Source organism: Bos indicus, chromosome 5 (assembly GCF_029378745.1).
Source record: "Bos indicus isolate NIAB-ARS_2022 breed Sahiwal x Tharparkar chromosome 5, NIAB-ARS_B.indTharparkar_mat_pri_1.0, whole genome shotgun sequence".
NCBI classification, from domain to species: Eukaryota; Metazoa; Chordata; class Mammalia; order Artiodactyla; family Bovidae; genus Bos; species Bos indicus.
The window spans coordinates 104,977,230-104,999,403 of NC_091764.1; the positions used below are offsets into that span (position 1 = coordinate 104,977,230).

Here is a 22,174-nt window from a genome sequence, read left to right on the forward strand (position 1 = left end):
TTCTTTTGTGTTTTTTTTTCCTTGACTGCACCTCAATGTATGAGGAATCTTAGCTCCTTGGCCTGGGACTGAGCCCATGCCCCTTGACTGCACCTCAATGTATGAGGAATCTTAGCTCCTTGGCCTGGGACTGAGCCCATGCCCCTTGACTGCACCTCAATGTATGAGGAATCTTAGCTCCTTGGCCTGGGACTGAGCCCATGCCCCTATAGTAGAAGAGCAGACTCTTAACCCCTGGACCGCCAAGGAAGTCCCTGATCTTGGTTTTCTTGTTTACTTGAACTGTGTTAATTTTGTAATTGAAATTAAAACACACAGAAAATAGTATTAGAAGAGATAAATAAACCGGGCTTATGTTTAGTTGTTAGATTGGGGAGGTTCTCTCCTTGCCCCCAAATTATCATAATTTCATTAAAGAACAAAAAGAAAAAGGAAGGTGCCCTTTCTGCTCAAGTCCAGTGGAAACGCTGCTCCTTCTATGAAGCACGTTCCTGATCCCTCAGCTGGACTTGCTGCCTCCCCTCTTTGACCCTTTGAAGCACTTTGTGCCCCTTCGTGGCATGTGTCTCCACTGATCTTACAAGTGCTTCATACATGTTTTACTGCCGCTTGAGATTTAAGCAACTTGAGGACATCATGAAAGAGAAGACAGTTGGCTTCCTTTCAGGTCGTAGGATCTGAGCGTGGCTCTTGTTCTGGTCATGCACTGCAATAGGACAAATTCAATCCAGCTTAGTCCAGAGATCAACCCAGAGATCGAACCCGCATCTGGGTTCTTTACCACGAACACCACCTGGGAAGCCCCCTTGGAAGGAGGGCTTGTGTAAAAAACTTGTGGTTCATGTTAATCCATCAAAGCTTTGCTATGAAGAGTACAACCTCTGTGTCTCAGTGACAGCATCTGTGAATTAGAAAGACCGGATGCTATACTGTAGGCAAGCATACTCTATGCATTATAAGAAACTGTAGCTTCTATGGACTTCGCTGGTGGCTCAGATGGTAAAGAATCTGCCTGCAAGCAGAAGACCCAGGTTCGATCCCTGGGTCCGGAAGATTCCCTGGAGAAGGGAATGGCAACCCACTCCAGTGTTCTCGCCCAGAGAATTCCATGGACAGAGGAACCTGGCGGACTACAGTCCATGGGGTTGCAAAGGGTCAGACACGACTGAGCAGCTAATACTATAGGTTCTATAGTAATTATCTTGGTAATAACGCTGTGCTTTACTCAAGAAAAGTACTTCTTTACTCAAGAAGGTGCTTGAGTAAAGCACTCACTAGGTGTTCAGTACTTTGAAAGCAGACTCATTACTAAGAGGAACATAAGGGAAGTGATGCTGGATGATCACATAGGGGCATGGTCTAGTCGGGTACAGACTTGAGATTGGGTTGACAAGCGTTAAACCTAAACAGTCACCCAGTTACCATCTGTGTGACCTTTCTTTACTCTTCTCACCCTTCTGAGCCTTAATTTCCTCATCATAACAGGAGAGTAAGATTATCTACCCAGCTGGGTGCACTGCATGTTGGAGCTCACTTGGGTAAAGTGCTTAGTATGGTGACATCATGGGCTTTCTAGGTGGTACTAGAAATGGCAACCCACTCCAGTGTTCTTGCCTGGAGAATCCCAGGAACGGGGGAGTCTGGTGGGCTGCTGTCTATGGGATCGCACAGAGTCAGACATGACTGAAGTGACTTAGCAGCAGCAGTGCTAAAGAATCCACCTGCCAATGCAGGAGATACAGGAGACTTGGGTTCTATGCTTGGGTCAGGAAGATCCCCTGGAGGAGGGCATAGCAACCCAGTCCAGTATTTTTGCCAGGGAAATCCCATGGACAGAGGAGTCTGGTGGGCTTCAGTCCATAGGGTCACAGAGAGTCAGACATGACTGAGCAACTGAACACCATCTGTACACACACACGATGACATCACACAGTAGGCCTCCTGTGACGATGTAACGAAGCCGTATAGGAAGTTTGGACCCCTTACTGCGCTCCTCCTTTCCTGCAAAGGTCACCTTCTTCCATGCAAATAGTTGAGGGTGTTCGCCACTGTGTGAGAGCAGTGGAGGAAGGACAGGACCCTCTGCCTGGTTTCCCTAGCTCGTCCTTCCTCCCGAGTGTCCCTTATGGGGGATTTGAGCCCCGTGCAGCTCTGGCTGCGAGTCTTGCTCCTCTGAGTGTCGGATGTGGCCTTCTCCTCCTCTCACTGGTAGCTTTGCCTTCGCAGATGTACGAGATCAAGTCCCAAGGCAGCATTGCAAAGACGTTCAGCAAGATTCTGCACAAGCTGAGTGCGCCCCTGAAGCCTCGAGTGCCCGAGCACAGTAACAGCAGGATGAAGAACCTCTCGTACCCGTTCTCCAGGGAGAAAATGTACCTGTGAGTAGCGGGGGCTGTGGGGGGTCAGGCTGTGAAGCGGCCATCCAGATATAACCGTCCTTCTATAATAGAGAGGAAGCCAAGGTTCCGGGTCCGTCCAAGGTCACGCTGCCTTAAATGGCTAAACTGAGACTGGCATGTTGACTTCCTGGCCGGCTGTTCTTTTGCGCTCTGCGTCCTCCCCTCCCTGGGCCCTTCGTCCGCATCTGCCTGGACATCTGACCTGCCGCCTCCCGCACATCTCCATCACTCAGCTTCTGGGTTCCTTCAAGACCAGTTCTTAACACCCAATGAAAACATGCTGTCCATCTCTTGAGTTTTCATAGCAATGGTCTACAAGCAGTCACATTCTACTCTGCATTAGTGACTTGGAAACACGCCACAGTGCCTGGGCTCCTGGGGCGGGGGCATGGTTCAGGTGTCTGTGTTCCCTCCAGCACAATGCCCTAAGCACAGTCACAGGGGTGGGCTTTTGGTTTGTTTTTTGTTTTTTTTTTTTGAGTGCAAGGTCAACATTTGAAGTTTAGAACAGACATAGGTCTTGCATAATTAGGAGTTTGGTATCTATTATGATTTTTGTGACAACAGGGACAACATTAAATGAAAATTTGAAAAACAGTTATAACCCCAACATCCAGAAACTGTACTCTTCTTTGCTGTTTTTTTTTTTTCTTAAATTTTGTTCATACACGGGAATCCTTTTTACCTACTTTTGTTTTTAAAACTTATCATCGTGTAATATTTTTGTATCATAGTCTAAACATTTCTACAGTATTTCTAAAGTTTTCATAATTATAATTTTCAAACAGCTGCATGATAATTTATCCTTTAGGTTTTGAAATTTGCATATTCCCTCCATAATCTTTGTTATAAGTAACTTTGAAAGGAATGTTTTAATGTAGGGAACTTCTTTCCTTCTGTTGAGATTGTTCTCCTAATGAAACATTTTTATGAGAAGTTTTCAGAATTACTGGGTAAGAAAGAGCGTAAACATCATAAGACTGTGTGTGTGTGTGTGTGTGTGTGTGTCTTACCCACCTAGCTATGTTGTTTTCTAGAGGCTTGCCTGGGGCCCGGGGTGACAAGCAGTCCCAGGATAAGGATACAGCAATGAAATGCATTGACAGGCTTTCTTGGTGTCTGCAGGTACAACATCCAGGACAAGGACACTTTCTTTGATAATGCCACCCGTAGTCGCATTGTAAGTAAACCAGCTAACCAGGTGCTTAACCAGTTGTGGCGGGCTCGGGAGGGGGTGGGGAAGCCTGAATCCCCTTTGACAGGGCATCTCTCTCCATCCCTGCTGCCTCCCATCATCCTTTGCTTGGAGTTGCCTAGCAACAGGGAGGAGAATTCAGGAGCTTCCCAATCTCAGTGGTGAAATAGTCTTAGGTTGTGAAGGATATCTCCTCTTTATGGTTGTCCCACCCGGGCCCTTCTTGGAATCATAAAGCAGGGACTATCAGAACTTGGGGCCAGGGGTGGAGGGACTTTCGGCTAGTCAGGTGACTCCCTTGCTTGACAGTTGAGGAAACTGAGGCTCTACGATGTAATGAATTAAAAAAAAAATTCAGGCATATTGTTGGTGTCCGAAGAAGTGCTCACTGCTGAGCCTCTGTGACTCTTTCTTTCATCCTCAAAGGGTCCTGGGCATTGATGTGTCAGAGAATGTTAAAGCTGGCCTGTTTGTCCAAGGACACAATTACCAGCCTGTTCAATAGAAGCCAACATTCATGATGATAGCCGTTCTTCTACTGTCTTTTTTGTTGTTTTATTAGACTATTTAACTATTTGAAATACATATTTTAAAAGTCTCAGAAGCTACAGGACAGGCAAGACGGCACAGCAACAACTACAACCAACCAACCAACCAACCAACCAACAAAACCCCCAGGAAATGTTAATAAACAATAGAAGTTAATTTATTTCCTCTATGTATGCAAAATGATGCTTTCCTGAAATTTCCTAGTCTATCCATTGAAATACAATAAATCCAAACCATAAGTAAGTATAGCACGGATGATCATGGGGGCTAATTGTTGAGCTGTGTTGAGGGCGCTGAGGCTGGATGCTGTGGTAATTGCTGGGGTGTTTGCACAGGGTCTAGAGGAAAGATGGGATACAGGCATGCCATGCATTTTCCAGTGTTCTCCTACTGTCTTTTTCCCTTTCAAAGCCAGGGTTCTGGATTTTGCAGGATGGTTGATTCTAATGAAAATCTGCCTAGGGCTTGGACCCTGCGGCCCCAGTCTGAGCTGTAGGGCATCTCTGTTCACTATTTGTTTGTCCTCTACCCACCTGGAGAGCCTACGGACAGAAGAGGAGAGAGAAAGATGGGCCCCAGGAATGCTGATCACAGTGGAAACACGGCATTGTGTTTCCCTCGGGAAGGACTTAGGTTCAAATAAGGAGGAGGAATGAGGGTGAGCCGTGTATCGAACAACTGACTGTTCAAAACTGGGAAAGGAGTATATCAAGGCTATATATTGTCACCCTGCTTATTTAACTTATGTGCAAAGTACATCATGCAAAATAATGCTAGGCTGATTGAATCACAAGCTGGAATCAAGACTGCCAGGAGAAATATCAGCAACCTCACATATGCAGGTGATACCACTGTAATGGCAGAAAGCAAAGAGGAACTAAAGAGTCTCTTGATGAAGGCGAGAGAGGAGAGTGAAAAATCTGGCTTAAAAGTCAACATTCAAAAAACAAAGATCATGGCACCCAGTCCTATCACTTCATGGCATAGATAAGGAAAAACTGGAAACAGAAACATATTTTAATTTCTTGGGTTCCAAAATCACTGCAGACGGTGACTGCGGCCACAAAGTTAAAAGACTTCTGCTCCTTGGAAGACAAGCTATAACAGACCTATATAGCGTATTACAAAGCAGAGACATCATTTTGCCAACAAAGGTCCATCTAGTCAAAGCTATGGTTTTTCCAGTAGTCATGTACAGATGTGGCAGTTGGACCATAAAGAAGGCTGAGCGCCAAAGAATTAATACTTTTGAATTGTGGTGCTAGAGAAGACTCTTGAGAGTCCCTTGGACAGCAAGGCGATCAAACCAGTCAATCCCAAAGAAAATCAACCCTGAATATTTACTGGAAGGACTAATGCTGAAGCTGAAGCTCCAGTACTCTGGTCAACTGATGCAGAGAGCCAGCTCTTTGGAAAAGACCCTGAGGCTGGGAAAGATTGAGGGCAAGAGGAGAAGAGGGCGGCAGAAGATGAGATGGTTAGATAGTATCACCAATTCAATGGACATGAATTTGAGCAAACTCAGGGAGATAGTGAAGGACAGGGAAGCCTGGCATGCTGTAGTCCATGGACAGGGAAGCCTGGCGTGCTGTAGTCACAAGGAGTCGGACACAACTTAGGGACTGAAGGACAGCAACAGCTTAGAGGGACTTCCATGTCAGCAGGTGATGAGCAGGGTGAGAAGGGACTGAGGAGTGCAGGAAGCTACAGAACATTTCTAAGTCATGCTGAAAACATAGCCTTGACTCTGCCTGCAGAATGTGCAGGAAAACACTCCAGTTCCCTTGGCCTGGTGTTCTAGGAAGATTTAAAATGGCCATATGATTTCTTTTATCTGCCTATGGAAAAAAGCATGAACCTCCCATTGTCCTGACTGATGCTGTTACAAGCAGTTTAACTCTCGCCACGGCTCAGGTCCCACGTCTTGGGGGGGAAGTTATAGGGAGTCGTGGAAATTACCCGATAATTGCAAAGTGCTTGTAAAATAATGGACTGCCATATAAATGCTGTTCCTAATTATTATTGCTGTTGAATACCGCACCGTGTTATAAGTGAATTAAACATTCTTGGGCCCCATTCCGCTGGAAGTCATTTATTTTCCACTCCTGGTCTGTGGCTGGAATGTGGGAGTGTGAATGGTGATGAAGTAACACATCTTTTCTCATCCTGGAGGCATCTTCCTTCCCCTCCTGCTCATTCCCCAGTCCACCCAACTCTGTGACAGAGGGAGAGAGGCTTGAGGTTTGTCTTGGGATCTGCTCTGACCCGGACTTTGGTCTGAGGACCTTGCCCGCATCTCCTTAGGCCCGTCTCCTGTGCCCTCTTCCCTGTGGCCGTCTGGGCAGACCAGTCACATGTCCCGGCACAGAGTTCTGTCCCTGGCACCTCCTTAGAGCTGGGCACAGGCTTGGGACCCGTTGGAGGGCACTTGTTGGCAAGCAGGTTTATGCTGCGCCCTGGGCTTCCTTGGCTCGGATGCTCTCAGCACTCTGCCCTCACAGTGAGTGACAGGGTCCATGCAAGCTCCCCACTCAGGGACTGTTGATCTGTTAATGAGCAGTGGTCCTTGGTCAGCCATCACTATGCACCCAAGGTACTCTCTGAGACGTGGAGTCTTGAGGACCTGGGAGACCTACTCTGCCTGGGGAGGCAAGATGCTCAGGCAAAAAGCAGAGAAGTAATACTCCCAGTGACCAAGACATAGGGAGCCCTTTCCCAATTCCCAAAGCACTTTCATGGTTCCCCCAAACATCTCCGAGAGACAGCTCTATTACAGAGGGGACCATGGGCCCTCAGAACCTGCCCGGAGCTTGCCCAGGACCCCTCAGCAGCAAGGCACTGTTGGGGCTGGTAGGGAGGGCACCCCTCCTTCTTGCCTCTCCCCACCCCACAAGTGTCTTCCCAAGCCCTCGCAGAGGGGTGTGGGTCTGGGGTCCCCTTCCTTCCTGTAACTTCAGTCAACATACAGCCTTTTCTTCATTTTTTGGGAGGGGGGGTAAGGTGTGGCGTGTATGTGAGGAGGTTAGATGCTCTGTTTGTATGGGCTTGACCAGGAGTCTGTGAGCTGGCACCTGCCTAGGTACCACCCCCCCGCCCTGCACACACACGCACCAGGCCGGGCTGCAGCACGTGCCCAGGTGCTCACAGCCTCGCTGTTGTCTGTTTTAGGTGCATGAGATCCTGAAGCGCACAACCTGCTCTCGAGCCAACAACACGATGGGTAAGGACCCTCCCACCACGGGCCGTGCTGATGGGGGGCCAGGGCAGCCTTGCAACAGACGAGAGCAAGACAAACAGATGCCCACACAGAGGGGGCGCCCCACCTGCCCCCGGGTGTAGAGGGGGTCCCATTTCTCATGGGTCTGGGGCTGCCCCCCAGCCTTCACCCCGGGTCTCTGTCCTTCCTCTCCTTTCCCTGAACCCACGCTGACACCTTCCACTTGATCCCAAGTTCAGCTGCTTTCTTTTCACCATCTCCAAAATGTTTCAATAACTGCCCAAATCGTGGCTGGTTTTTGTTCATTTTTGAGAAGAAAGACATTTTAGTGGCCTTTTAGTCCAAGCCTCTGCCTTGATGTTTAAAGAAGCTAACCAGCAGGGAGGGCGGATGAGTCTGAAGATGCCTCTTCTGAGTTCAGCATCCTTGTCACCATGTCTGACTGAACCTGTTTGCCTTGTGGTTTGATTTTTGAATCTGGGGGTGTTTGTGTTTGAAACAGGACCCCCAGCATTTGGGTACCAGGTAGGCAGTTGGGACACTGATGGATGATGGAAGGGACACAGGTGATGGGGGGGTGACACCATGAATTTACATCCATGCTCAGGTGTCTTGTCCATATGGTCCCCCTGCAGGTGGAAGGCTCTTTCCAAAGGGGCTGTTGTTACTCATCCCTCAGAACACTTGTCACTCAGGTGGTAGACCTTTCACTTTTGAGGCAGCTTTGAGTTGAAAAGAGTCATTTAGAGAAAAGTCTAGGGAATAATAAAGTAGGCAGCCAGATCAAACCAGTCAATCCTAAAGGAAATCAACCTTGAATATTCACTGGAAGGACTGATACTGAAGCTGAAGCTCCAACACTTTGGCCACCTGATGCAAAGAGCCAACTCACTGGAAAAGACCCTGATGCTGGGAAAGACTGAGGGCAGGAGGAGAGGGGGACAACAGAGGATGAGATGGTTGGATGGCATGAGTTTGAGCAAACTCCGGGAGACAGTGGAAGACAGGGAAGCCTGGCATGTTGCAGCATGGCAACACCTGGCATGCTGCGACCATGGTGCTGCAGGGACTTTGTGACTTAGCATGATTTAGCAACTGAACAACAATAGCTGAGGACCACCCGAGGCAGCAAGAGATCGGAAGATGTATCTAGTGTTTTCTTGTGGCCTCTGTCAAAGTCCTGGAATTTGCCATCACTCAGCTCAGTTGGTAAAGAATCCGCCTGCAATGCAGGAGACCCCAGTTCGATTCCTGGGTCAGGAAGATCCCCTGGAGAAGGGATAGGCTACCCACTCCAGTTTTCTTGGGCTTCCCTTGTGGCTCAGCTGGTAAAGAATCCGCCTGCAATGTGGGAGACCTGGGTTTGATTCTTGGGTTGGGAAGATCCTCTGGAGAAGGGAAAGGCTACCCACTCCAGTATTCTGGCCTGGAGAATTCCATGGACTGTATAGCCCATGGGGTCGCAAAGAGTCAGACACGACTGAGTAGCTTTCACTTTCATTGTCAAAGTCCTGGAACTTGCCATCACCGCTAATCCAGTTCACTCTTCAGTTGTATTAACTTGCCTTACATCCTCCTTGGCTGGACCAAAACTGCTTCCTCGGGTGTCACAAGTGATCTTTTACTGCCCGCATTTCATGGCCTTTTCCTCCTCCTCCATCTTCTTGCATCTTACTGAATGAAGACCTGTTCATTGAACCTCCATCTTCTGACAGCTGAGATCCAGGGAGGGGCCACTGACCCACTGATCGCTGTCCTTCTGTTTCTTCCTCCTGGACCACACTCAGCTTCCTCTTCCTCCTCCCCCATTTTCAAGATTGTCTTCTCCACATTCCTTGGACTCCTCATTCTCACTCTGAACCGAATTCTTACAGCATTGAATTCCTATTTCTCCCGGCTCCCGTTCCACACCCATCTTTATAGCGACTGGCTAGATACCTCCACTGAGATATTCCCAGAACTTTGAAATCAGTGTCTCGCTATGTCCATTTCCATCTCTTTCCTCATTTGCCCTCTCTGTCTCTCCCTCTTTTCTGCCTGTTAACATGACTACCCTCTGGTTTTACTCTTTCTGTTCCCTTTGCTGGAATGTCCTAGCCCACGTCTCACCTGGGCCCACCCTCCAGACCGAACAGCTCTGTCCCCTGGTTCTTCCTGTATGCTTTCTCCTTGGAATTCCCATAAGTTCCGTGTCTTTCTTGATGCCTATGTTCTGTGGCTTAGACTCCCAAGACAGTCCTTGAGATGTGTCTGGGTCGTCTTTTATCCCCCAGTGCACCTGGCTGGGTGCCTTGCGTGTTCCACTCAGTTGACTTGCTTTATTGAACTAATTAAATGTGCCCAGCCAGCTGGTTTCACAGCAGTAACTGCTGAGTTCCCAATGATGGGTGTTTGTGGACAAATGACTTCAATTCTCTCCAACTCGGTTTTCCCTTTTAGGTAAATCGGGGTGAGAATGATCTGTCTTGCAAAGTTTTTGTAAAGACTGGATAGAAAACTGTTTGTTTTGTAACCTGGAAAGTCCTTAAAAACTGAAGTTTATTTTGTGGGCTGCCTCTAGATTGGTGAAAGGTCATTAGAGACCATCTACTTTATGACAGCCAGTTTTTATTTCCCACCTTTGAGCATCTGGGGGTGTGTGTGTGTGATGCCACAAAGTCAGACATCTTAAGGATTTTGTTGTTGAGTAGTTTTCAACAATTTCTTTCTTTTTTGACATTTAGAAACCATTTATTAAGTGCATGCTCAGTGTCAAATAATGTTTTAGAAACTGAGAGATGGCAAGATAAATTTGACCTAATTTCTGTCCTCATGGGGCTCTTGGTTTAGCCATGTGGACAAACATGTAAACAGATAATTATGAGATGATCGGGTAGGTATGATATTAGAACTGTTCAGAGAGGGCGAAAGGGAACACAGATTCAGAGCAGCCCACTCCCATGGATGCATCTAAGTATCATCGTAAATTATCTGGTGTTAGGACTTCCCTGGTGGTCCAGTGGTTAAGATTCTGAGTTTTCAATACAGGGAGGGCGGGTTCAGTCCCTGGTTGGGGAACTAAGATCCCACATGCTGCGGGGCATGGCCCCAAAATATTGTCTAGTGTTAGTTTCATGGCTGCCTGGGAAAGCTGGTGGGTCAGGAATTATCTCTAGTTACCAAAGGCACAGGATGGATGGCTCATTCAAGGTCACATACTGAGACACTGTCAGAACTGGGACGAGAACTTGGGTTCCCTCACTCTGATCCTGTCTCCGCTACAATCTGGATGCAGAGACCTAGGCATGGAGTCAGGCTGAGTCTTCACGCGCTGCGGCTTCCACGGTAGTCGCGGATGATTTATTAGCTCCTAACAAGAGACGTGTGACTGAACTGTGTTTCCCAGCAGAGGAGGATGCTGAAGGCCAATTTTCCGGTTGTTTGATTTCTGCCTGGGAAAATCCAGCACCCTTTCAGCTTTTTGGCTGACTTACCATCTTACTTAGAAGTTCAGAAAGAAAGAGGAATGTGATAACATTGTGAGTCCTCAGGATAATGCAGGCCTTTGAGCTGTGGGTCAATTTTGATTTTATTGCCCTTCTCTCTGGTTTTATAGAGAAACGCAAATGGGCTAGAACTGGCTTAGATTTCCTCCAGAGGAGGTTTGCCTCATAAAAGTAAAAGAAAAAGGAAGAATGGGATCGTGCGTGGAATTGTTTTCCAAGGTATTTTCATTGATCTTTCAGCCTCAGATTTACCCTTTATGTGGTATTTACCATTACCTTTGTGACCAGTTTACAAAGCTTTATTCCCTTCCCCACTGTTCTCAATTACAGTAGAGATTAGGAGATGGAAAGGATGATAAAGATCAGAAATATTCATAGAAGATGGAAAAATAAGACTAAAGATAATAATAATTCAGACATGCTTCCATTCATCTGGTATTATCATCTTCTTTGTAGAAAGTATGTTTTTCTGAATGCCTACTTTTGCAGAGCATTATATATGCAGGGTGTATGTATTGATTTATTTATATTCCTGTCTTGTTCCACAAAATTTCAGAGGTAGCTTACAAGAAAAACAATAAAACAGCATAATATAAATAATAAATTAAAAAATAAGAACCAGGAAAAGCACAAATTAAAATAGAATGTTGAAACTAGGAGGAAAAAATAGAAAGACATATTCAAACCATACGGCCCTCTAGTTTCTGCAGTTGGGTTGCAAATTTGACCTTGAACCTAAGTGAGAGGGGAATACATTCAGTGAGGTAGCACTTAAGGTCCTCAGCAACATCTTTTTATATAGAAATTGTTCTAAAGTCTCTCATATAATTCCCTGCTTTCTAATACAGATGATATAAACACAGAGTCTCTATAAAGGGATATGTAAATATATGTACGATTCAGCATAGTCCCTGAGAACATAAATTTATTTATGTTTCTTCGAGGATTATAAAAGTGTTATTGGAGTTGTTTTGCCCCCACTGTCTGATTTTTTTGAATTCTGGACTCAGGTAACCTCCCTCCTTGAGTTTTGCTTTTTCAAGGTTTGCGTTGCTATTTGGGACACAGAAAAACCAGCTTATTAGGACTGGCAATAAAGAGAGAGGGAAAAGCCATTGAAGGAGGGTCTGGAAGATTCTGCTGTGATTGGGGGCAGGACCTTGAGGGATGGCTGCATGAGAGACCTAGATAATGTTTTCCCCTGGGTTCTCTGTTGTGAGAGCTGAGATAACCAGATAAGAGGTCTCTGCACATAAGAGTTTCTCCCTATATCCAAGGTAAGGATTCCTCGCACGTTTGTCATTGTATGCTTTGCAAAGCACTTTCACACTCTTTACTCTTTATCTCATTTGATCCTTTAAACTCCCACGCAGAATAGGTTCAATGGATATTAACTACTTTCACAACAGAGAGATGAACATCCAGCCCAAAGTGAGAAATCTGGAGCCCAGCTGAACCCCAAGTCTCTTGGCTCTTCTTCACTGATCTTGTAATTAATCAGTTAATAAATGGATGAAGTTATTGGGTAAGATTTTCCAGTGAAAGTGGAAGCTTAGGTTTTCCCACTGGGATGTCCATTCATTCAGCAAATATTTATTCATATGCTGTGTGTCATTCATGTTTGAGACCTGGGGACTAGAGTAGGGCATAGGTCAGAGATAGATCCCTGCCCCTACAGAACTTACATTTGAGAGGAGTGAATAAGCCATGTGACTGTCTGACAAGAGAGATGCCTACAGGGAAAGCAAGTAATACAGAAGACATAAAGGGAGCCAGCCACTGCAGAGAATCAGGTTAGGGTCCCACCAGGAACAGATGACTCACTCAAATGAGCATCGTTCAAGGCAGGAGTATCAACAGAGAGACCATTTACAGAGGCACAGGTAGGGGGTTGGGGATGTCAGGGCAGTGTGGTGACCTAGAATCAGCAACAGGGGAGCTGTTACCATCTCTGGGCCCGTGAGACAGGGGAGGGGTTCCTGGTGATGAGAAGGACAGAACTGGGCCGAGGACGGGAGCAGGTGACTGTGTGGAGAGGAGGCTCCTGCCTCCCTCTGACCCGCCAGACCCAGGAAAAACCAGTGGACCTTGGGAGCTCACTGATTTCAGAGAGAGAAGGGGAGAGGGTGCCTTTCTAAAGGAGACAGAGCCGGGGGGAGAGGCTGGGGAAGCACCAGTTCCAGCTGTGGGACCAAGAACATGTGGTCAAGTCACGTTTCCTCACTTTGCCTGTTTCTCCCCTTTTGAACCCACGGAGGGACCCCTCCATGTTCTTGAAGTTTCTTTCAAGCGCTGATATTCCCTAGGTTTTGATTGGAAGGAGCAACATGGTCTTCTTTCTGTGGGAGCCAATCAGGTCCAGAGAGGGACTGACTTTCCTCCAGGTGCACAAACTGTTTTTAACCTGCTCCCCAGGTGCCTCTTAGGGACTCTACAGGTAGACAGGATGAGCGCACCATGAGCTACCACAGGCTTCCTACCCTGTCCAGGAGTGGGGAGAGTGGCCCACGTGCTCGCCTCCTGGGGATCTGACTCTAGCTTCTGTGAATGAAGACCCTAGCTTCAAACAAAGCCCAGTCTTCTCTGTGAATGGCTTAATCTTTCTTGTGATTTTTTTCTCACAGTTGCTATATGGGCATTCAGTGTCCAGTCCCTTTCAGGGTCCTAGCCAGCAGTACTATCTCTTGGATGTTCTCTCTTCTTTTTTTTTTTTTTATTTTTCAGTGAAAGGAGGGGCAGAGGGTAAACATTAGCACAAGAGAGGGGAGCTGGCCTTGAAAAAGGGATGGGCATTTGGTGATGGTCTAACACTTTGCCTGCTGTGCTACAGTCCATGGGGTCACAAAGACTCAGATACGACTTAGCGACTGAACAACAGCTCCTGTAACCTCCCCAAGACAACTCACTCTTTGTGTTTTTGTCACTTGGGAAGTGAGGGATGGGGGCTGATGCACCCACCACATCCAGAGCCTGGGTGTGCTTGTGAGTCTGGGGTCCTCAGGATGGTGGCTGATTGTGATGTTGTTGTTGTTGGCTGTGAGTCGTCACAAACTTAGCTCAGCTTGACACGGTGCCACCTAATCCACCTAACATAAGATCGGTGGTCAGGGTCAAGGCCATACAAGTTCACGCCATCCTGGAATGCCTGGAATCACACCTCCTTGACCAACACCTTTTCTGTTCCTTCATATGAAAACTGTTGCCTTTTCACAGACAGAAAATAGCAGCTTGATGGAGCTATGTATTCATAGACATATTGGTGTCAGAGCATTTAAACAAATGTATGCTTTGGGCATCTCCTCTCCCTGCTCGGGAGACGATGTCTCAATTATTTTGACTGAAGCCAGGCTGTGTTGTGTGCTGTAAACATCTGGTTTATCATTCATCCAGCTGAGCTGGTTTATATTTTGTTAGAAGAAAAGGCTTGGGATTAAAGGCATTTAAGTAATTAAGCACACGTCAAGACAATTTGGTGATGGGTAAATATAGTCTCTGTTAAATGCACCGTCTGGGGGGCTCTGGTTTGGATTTATGTCCGGCTAGAGTACAGGGATGAAAGTGGAACGCCGGGGGAACGGGCCCGGTTCTGGGAGGCAAGGAATCAAAACCAAATGAGTTTTCAGGAATTGAGCGCCGTCCCTCCAAGTACCTGCCCCGATGCTTGGCCTGGAGAGGACAGAGCTGGGGGACAGAGGATACCCTGTCATCTGGTGGCACTGGTAGATTTCATGAGATTCTCACTCTGGGAGGCAGACCATAGACTGTGCTTCCTGCCCAAGAAACCAGAGATGTCTTGGAAGCTAAATGAGAGAGCTCAGGTTTTATATTATGAGGGTGTTTTTGGGTATCAGCCCCAGGGTCTGAGTCCACCCTACTCTCGTCCTTGACCCTGACCTTGTGTTTGCAGAGAGGTGGTGTTGCTGGGCTTGGCTAGGTCAGCAGAGCTGGGGCCAGTCCTGGGCAGAGAGAAAACATGAGCCTTTTCCCGGGGGATTATGGTTCTAAGTAACAGGTGTGAAGAGGCTGGCGACTTGAAGGGACTTTGGGGATCAGTAAAGAGGTCCTTGGTGAGCCATGCTTTGTATGAGCTGAGGCACCACTTCTCTTTGGAGAGAGAGGGAATGGAAAACATCCGTCCTTCTTCCTGGGGCCCCCCCCACTTCTGGGAGTAAGAGGGCAGGAAAGGGGGTCTCTCTCCCCCGAGTCTTGAGCAGGAAGGAAGGCCTTTGGATATTATCCTGAAGAAGAAAGCTTTGCTGTTTCTGGCCAGATGGGTGGTGTACGATGGAACCAATTAGCTGAAAAGAAAGGGGAAAATTCAGAATTTCAATTTTCAAAGCAGAGACTCTTTTTTTTTTTTTTTTAAAAGAAAACGTTTGATTATTTTCTTCTTTCAAACTGATTTCCATGCTTGTTTGGGAGTAGATTCTTGGTGTCTGAAGTCTGTGGTTGAGAGGCCAAAGTGGTGCTCATTTTTGGGTGAAATTGTGGATATGTGGTTACTTTTCAGCGTGCCTCTTCCCCCCCACCCCCACTCCTCCTCCTTTCGTGTGCCATCCCCTCCCTCCACCTGGCAGCCACTGATGGGAGGGCCCATATGTTATCACCTGAGAAAGGGGAGACCCACAGCAGCAAGGCAGAGACATCGTCTGTTACAGCGTTGTGGAGCTCTGGTTTGATGACCTGAATCGTCTTGGCTCCAAGGCAAAAAATACTTGGTCTGGGCTTCCTCTCTTAGGAAGCAGACTAGTTAACCAGGGTTTAAGATTCCTTCATCAGCTGCTGTTTAGTTGCTTAGTTGTGTCTGACTCTGTGTGACCCCGTGGAATGCAGCCTGCCAAGCTCCTCTGTCCATGGGATTCTCCAGGTAAGAATACTGGAGTGGGTTGCCATTTCATTCTTCTGAGGAATCTTCCTGACCCAGGGATGGTACCCAAGTCTCCTGCTTGGCAGGCAGATTCTTTACCATGGAGCCGCCAGGGACAGGTTGCTAAAGAACGTTGGAGTAGTGGGAAGGTGGACGCCTGTGATAAATGAGAAGAGATCCTGAGATCACTCCCGCCACAGGACTGCTTCCTCTTCTGGCTAACAACCGTGACCCCTTCTGTGCTCCCCATAGTGAGGTGGGAGCTGCAGGAGACTCCAGTGAGAGGGGCGTGCTCCCTGGCCTCAGGTACCTTGCAGACTTTTAGGGGCTACCAAAGAAGGAGAATGACAACCCACTCTCGTATTCTTGCCTGGGAAATCCCAGGGACAGAGGAACCTGGCGGGCTACAGTCCATGGGGTTGCAAAGAGTTGGATACGACTGAGTGACTGAATAACAAACAAAGAAGCAGTTAACAGTATTCTAGAAGTGAATCTGGCATTGAGTGCCAAGGAACTTTATTTCCCTTGGGAGGTAGGGTGCATAGTTTTAGACCTCCGACGATTCGAGGTCTTTTCTGAGGCTCAGGCCACAGGACCCTAGAGTTCAGGTCTTCAGCCCAGTGCTCTCAGACCCTGGGCTATTGTGCTGAGCAAAGCCTTGAATTAGCAGGAGAGTTCCACACCTGCTGAAAGCTTCCATGCTGTTCTGGTATTGTTTGCAGGGTATATGCTGCTGCCATGGCAGCCAAAGGGTGGGCGTGACTGCAAGGATTGAGTGGCCAGTGAGTAGGTTTGCAGTCTGGCTGGAGCCCTGCCTGTTCTACTTCAGCCTCTATCCATGTTGACAGCTCCTCTTTCGCTTTGAACCACCCCCTGCTCCCTCCCGACTTAGGAGCCCTTCCCTTGATGACAGTGGGGTGGCTTCCTATGGCTGTGGTTACGGCTCTTGAACTGATTAATGATGCTCTGGGGGAAATTGTAGTCTCGAGAGGAAGACAGATCTGTAGCTCATTCAGACCCTGGATACCCCTCCCCAACCCATAATCTCTTTACCGACCCTCCAGTGGCCCACCACCCCAAACTGGTATTTCTGATGTTTTCTGTTCATGCCATGAAGGAAATGTAAAATCAGGAAAGTACTGGTCCTTGGGTGATGTTTCAGCACTGAGATCTCAGCTCTCAATGCACTGAAAGAGTGGCCACTTCTGCTGGGTGCCCCTGCACCCTCTGCTCCCATGTGGGCCCTGGCTGGACTCTGGAATCTGAGCGGCATGGTTGGAGGAAGAGGGGGCTGGTGGAGGGAGGATTGTTCGAGAGCCTCTGAGGCTCTGAGCATGTGGTAGGGCACCGAGTGGGCACAGGAGGTGGAAAACCATGAATTTTAATGAGTCACTGTTGTGGAACTTCACCACCCAACCTTGTCCTCTCTCCAGAGTGGTGCAAATGCAGATGACTTTGCATTTGGGCATCATACGTTGTTCCCCCTCATCACTCTGCTGTCTACAGCCTCTCTGTAAAGAATGGTTCAGGGCAGAAAGCGTGTTTGAGACCAGGGAAACCATCATGTGCCAGAGAGCCTTCCCTCCAGCTCCTCCCCCCCCCCACCCCCTCACCAAATGTACATCCCACATGGCAGAGTCCTTGAGCTGTTGAGATATAATCCCTCCCATCTGGGAGCCAGCGACCCGGGGCAGCCTGTCCCGAGTCACAGAGCTTACAGGCTCTTTATAGTCTCTGAATCACACCATGAATGAAGGCAAGGGGATGGTAGAAGAGCATCTTGTACAGATGTACAGCTGTTTAGTAGGGTCTGCTGTGTGCCCAGTACTGTAGAACACAGTCAGGATTTTAAAGAAATGGATCCCTTGTTATGTGGTTTCCCAACTTTGTGGCCCTCTTTACACTAGAAAAGTCTTCCCTGGTGGCTCAGACTGTAAAGCGTCTGTCTGCAATGCAGGAGATCCGGGTTCGATCCCTGGGTTGGGAAGGTCCCCTGGAGAAGGAAATGGCAACCCACTTCAATATTCTTGCCTGGAAAATCCCATGGATGGAGGAGCCTGGTGGGTTACAGTCCATGGGGTTGCAAAGATTCGGACACGACTGAGCAACTTTACTTTGCACTAGAAAAGCTTATTGAGAGAACTCAGAGCATTTTCATCTAAGTGGGTTGTATTGATCAGTATCTATTGTATTAGAAGTTAAAACCAAGAAGAGTTTAAGGATACACAAACCCCATTCCGTGAGCAGTCAGGGTTGACGTCATCACAGATCATAAAACTCCGATGTAGACTCTTGAGAGACTAGGAGTGGAAAAGCAAATAACATCTTAGTGCTATTATGAAAATCATTCAGGGGACTTCCCTGGTGGTCCAGTGATTAAGATTCAGCCATACAATGCAGGGGACTCCTGTCCAATCCCGGATCGGGGAACTAAGATCCCATGTGCTGAGGGGCTCCTAAGCTTGCATGCCACAGCAACTACTGAGCTCTTGTGCCTCAACAAGAGAGTCTGCTTGCAGCGACTGAGGCTCAGCTCAGCCAAATAAATAAATATTTAAAAATAATAGTTCTCACCTTATAGATCCCCCCTGAAAGGGTCATGGGGACAGATGGGATTCCTCAGATCACACTGTGAGATCTAATGGTACAGACAGATCAGTCACGGGCAGTAATAGGTGCTGCGAAGGAACAGGGAGGGAGCAGAAATGAGTTCAGGCAAAACGTGGTGGGATGCTCTGATGCATACTTTTGTTGGTTATAATGACCATGATCCATCCACATGGTCACTCCTATGCTGACACTGAACACAGATATTCTCCTGCACTGCTGTGGCTGCTGAGCAGGAGAAGAAGGAGGTGGTGGAGGTGGTTTGGGGGCTGCAGGGATCCAAGTGTGTGAGGACAGGACGGACATGACATTTGAGAAAGCCTACCTGATAAGACTCTTGAGAGTCCCCTGCACTGCAGGGAGATCAAAGAGTCAATCCTAAAGGAAGTCAACCCTGAATATTCATTGGAAGGACTGATACCAAAACTCCCATACTTTGGCCACCTGATGGAAAGAGCTGACTCATTGGAAAAGACCCTGATGCTGGGAAAGATTGAAGGCAAAAGGAGAAAGGGGAGACAGGATGACATGGTTGGATGGCATCACTGATGTAATAGACATGAACTTGAGCAAACTCTGGGAGATAGTGAAGGACAGGGAAGCCTGGCGTGCTGCAGTCCATGGGGTCACAAAGAGTTGGACACAACTTAGTGGCTGAATGACAGCACAATGCCTGATATTTAATCATTTGGGATTAAAAACCTTGCATTTGGCAAATGAAAAATTGTTCTAATACTAAGAAGTAAAGTGTGGAAGAAACTTCTTGCCTGGGAGAATCTGGAAGCAGGAGCCAGTTCTCAACTGAGAGGTGGGGTTGGGGGCATTAATATTTATCAGAAGACCAAGGTCAAGGTGAGAAGTCCTGCCCTACAGTGACCATTTTCATCTTTCTTCTCCTGCAGGTATTAACTCTCTGATAGCAAACAATATCTATGAGGCTGCCTACCCATTGCACGATGTGAGTACCACCTCCACCACTCAAAAGGTGGAGCCCTGCAGGCAACGCAGCAATGAATATACAGGCAGGAGGGAACCATGGCATCGAACCACCTTGGCTGGTTCCCGACCACGTGTGAAAGACAGTAATCCCCAGCTTGATATTTGCCAGTTGTCTCAAACTGTCTAAAAAAAAAGTGAATGTTTTTGTCTGAGCCTCCTCTGCACTCCCTGCCTTGATTTTGGGGAAAGTGTGAGAAGCTGGTTACAAGAGAGATGGGGAAGGTGGATTCGGAGAGGCAGGTCCCAGACTGTGATGATACACAGCCTGGACCGTTAGGCCCTCAAATGACAGAGAGTGATACGTGATATTATGTATGTAATATTATATGTGATAGTTATATGATAGTGTTATATGGTACTATATATATATTTTATATGCGATATTTTTTCTGTGATTTTTATTTAGATGTGAAACTTCTCATCCTTCTATGGGAACATGTATTAAGTGTTAGTGTCAGGTCCTTTTTTCTATCTTGACTTTTTTTTTAATTTAAATTTTTATTTTTTTTTAATACTGAAAGCATTTTGTATGGGGGTATGGCCAATTAACAATGTTGTGGTAGTTTCAGGCAAACAGCGAAAGGACTCAGCCATACATATACATGGATCCATTCTCCCCCAAACAGCTCTCCCATCCAGGCTGCCACATAATAGAGCAGAGTTCCATGTGCAATCAGTAGGTGCTTGTTGGTTATCCATTTTAAATATAGCAATGTGTACATGGCCTTCCCAAAGTCTCTAACTGTCCCTTCCCTCTGGCAACCATAAGTTCATTCTCTAAGTCTGTAAGTCTCTTTCTGTTTTGTAAGTGAGTTCATTCATATCATTTCTTTTTAGATTCCATATATAAGGGATGTCATATGATATTTTCCCTTCTCTGTCTGACTTACTTCACTTAGGATGACAATCTCTAAGCCCATCCATGTTGCTGCAAATGGCATTATTTCATTCTTTTTAATGGCTGAGTAATATTCCATTGTGTATATGTACCACATCTCTATCTTGACATTTTTGAAGGAGGTCTCTAAAATTCCTTCTACTGTTGTGTGGTTAAGAAAATAGAGAAACTAATTAAGGCTTTCATTGGCTGGGGGCAGGGTTATAAACACCCCATAACAAGATACAGTGATATTCTTCAAGATGACTCATGAGGACCTTAACTGGCCCATGAACTCAGGGTCCCCTGGCTGCCCTGTCCACCCGGTCAGTCACTTTAGCATCTGCCGCATGGTGGGACCCAATGAGACCCCTGGGGCGGGTACCCTGAGCGCCTGATGAGATTTCCCAGGTGACATCTTTGCTGTGGGCACACGTGAGATGAGGCTCTGCTGGGTATGGATGGGGCGCAAGGCAGGTTTCCAGGACATGCTAGTCTGCTTCCAGGGTGGGCTCTGCCGCTCCGTTTGCTGTGAGCAGGTATAGGAGGCTCCGAGGCTTGTGAGGGGAGCCACCCGCTGTAAGCTCATAGGACACACAGCAGGTGCTGGTGGCCACGGAAGTGGACCAGTGTTTCCTTCCGGGTCATGCCCTTGACCTTTCTTAAATGGGAATGAAACAAAAGGATGGCGTCGGGAAATTTAAAAGGGAACCGTCTCTCTGTTTTTGATCATGCTCTCTGTTTTCTCCTCCCACAGGGTGAATATGACAGTCCAGGGGATGATATGAATGACAGAAAGGTGAGCCGACCTGATGCTGTGCCCAGGGCTCTGGGCTCGGGGACCGCACGTGGGTGTGGGGCTGCATAGACACATCCTGGGTGTTCTACTTACTGCTTATCTGTATCAGCCGGTTTTCCACAGCCCCTGTCCCCAGGCATTTGGAAATTCGAGGGCCATTTGTGGTCGCTGACATGACTGTGTATCGGGGTGCGGCTGGCATCCCTTGCTTGGTGGACCGGCGATGCCACATCCTGAAATATCCCCAACAGTGGTGCACAAAGGCAGCGTGCCCACCGCTGATGACGAGAGAGCTTTAGCTGAGAAACACTGAGCATTCAGAGCTCTTAATTTAGGGAGTCTTCAACCTCTGGGATCTAATTCCTGGTGATCTGAGGTGGAGCTGATGTAATAATAATAGAAACAAAAGTGAAAGTGTTAGTCACTCAGTCGCCTCTGACTCTTGGCAACTCTATGGACTGTCGCCCACCAGGCTTCTCTGCCCATGGGATTCTCCAGGCAAGAATAACTGGAGTGGGTAGCCATTTGCTTTTCTAGGGGATCTCCCCGACCCAGGGAGTGAACCTGCATCTCCTGCATTGGAGGCTGATTCTTTGCTGTCTGAGCCACCAGTAGAAATAAAGTGTACAACGAAGGTCGCGTGCTTGACTCATCCCGAAACCACCCCCCCAACCCTGGTCCATGGGAAAATTGTCTTCCACGAGACCAGTCCTTGGTGCCAGAAAGGTTGGGGATTGCTGCCTTAATTTATAGAAGGGCAAACCAAGGCACAGGATGATGGTACACCTTGTCCATGATAACACTGCCACAATCAACCAGGAAGGAGCTAAAACCCCTGTGACCTCAAATCCCATGTTCCTACTAAGCATATAGCCATTGCCATTGTGTCTTGTTTGGGGAAGGTCATCTTTTAAGTTATTACTCTTATTCTCTAGGTAGACAGGTTCAGCGACCCCCAAATTATAGATGAGAAACTGTGTATTCCAGGCAGCTGGGAATGAAAGGTTATATTTAGGGGAGGGAAAAGGGTCCCATTGGAGAATCTCTCCTATGTCAGGCACAACTCCTGCCTGGACAGCTCTGTCCCCAGCTGTCCACGTAGATCCCGTTTCCTCTGTGTGCTGATACCCTGGGAGCCTGGGTACCACTCTCTTCTCCAGGGATGATGCTCTAAGCATCA

General features: G+C 47.5%; 1 protein-coding gene across 1 annotated transcript in view; it reads left to right on the forward strand.

Annotated features, from left to right (window-relative positions):
- The window catches only part of ANO2 (anoctamin 2), a 337,179-nt gene that overhangs the window by 87,277 nt on the left and 227,728 nt on the right, over positions 1–22,174 (forward strand). Inside the window, exons 5-9 of the mRNA XM_070788788.1 lie at positions 2,227–2,378; positions 3,525–3,579; positions 7,312–7,363; positions 19,222–19,277; positions 20,953–20,994. Of these exons, the coding sequence (XP_070644889.1) occupies positions 2,227–2,378; positions 3,525–3,579; positions 7,312–7,363; positions 19,222–19,277; positions 20,953–20,994 (357 nt within the window). The remainder of the gene's footprint in view (positions 1–2,226; positions 2,379–3,524; positions 3,580–7,311; positions 7,364–19,221; positions 19,278–20,952; positions 20,995–22,174) is intronic.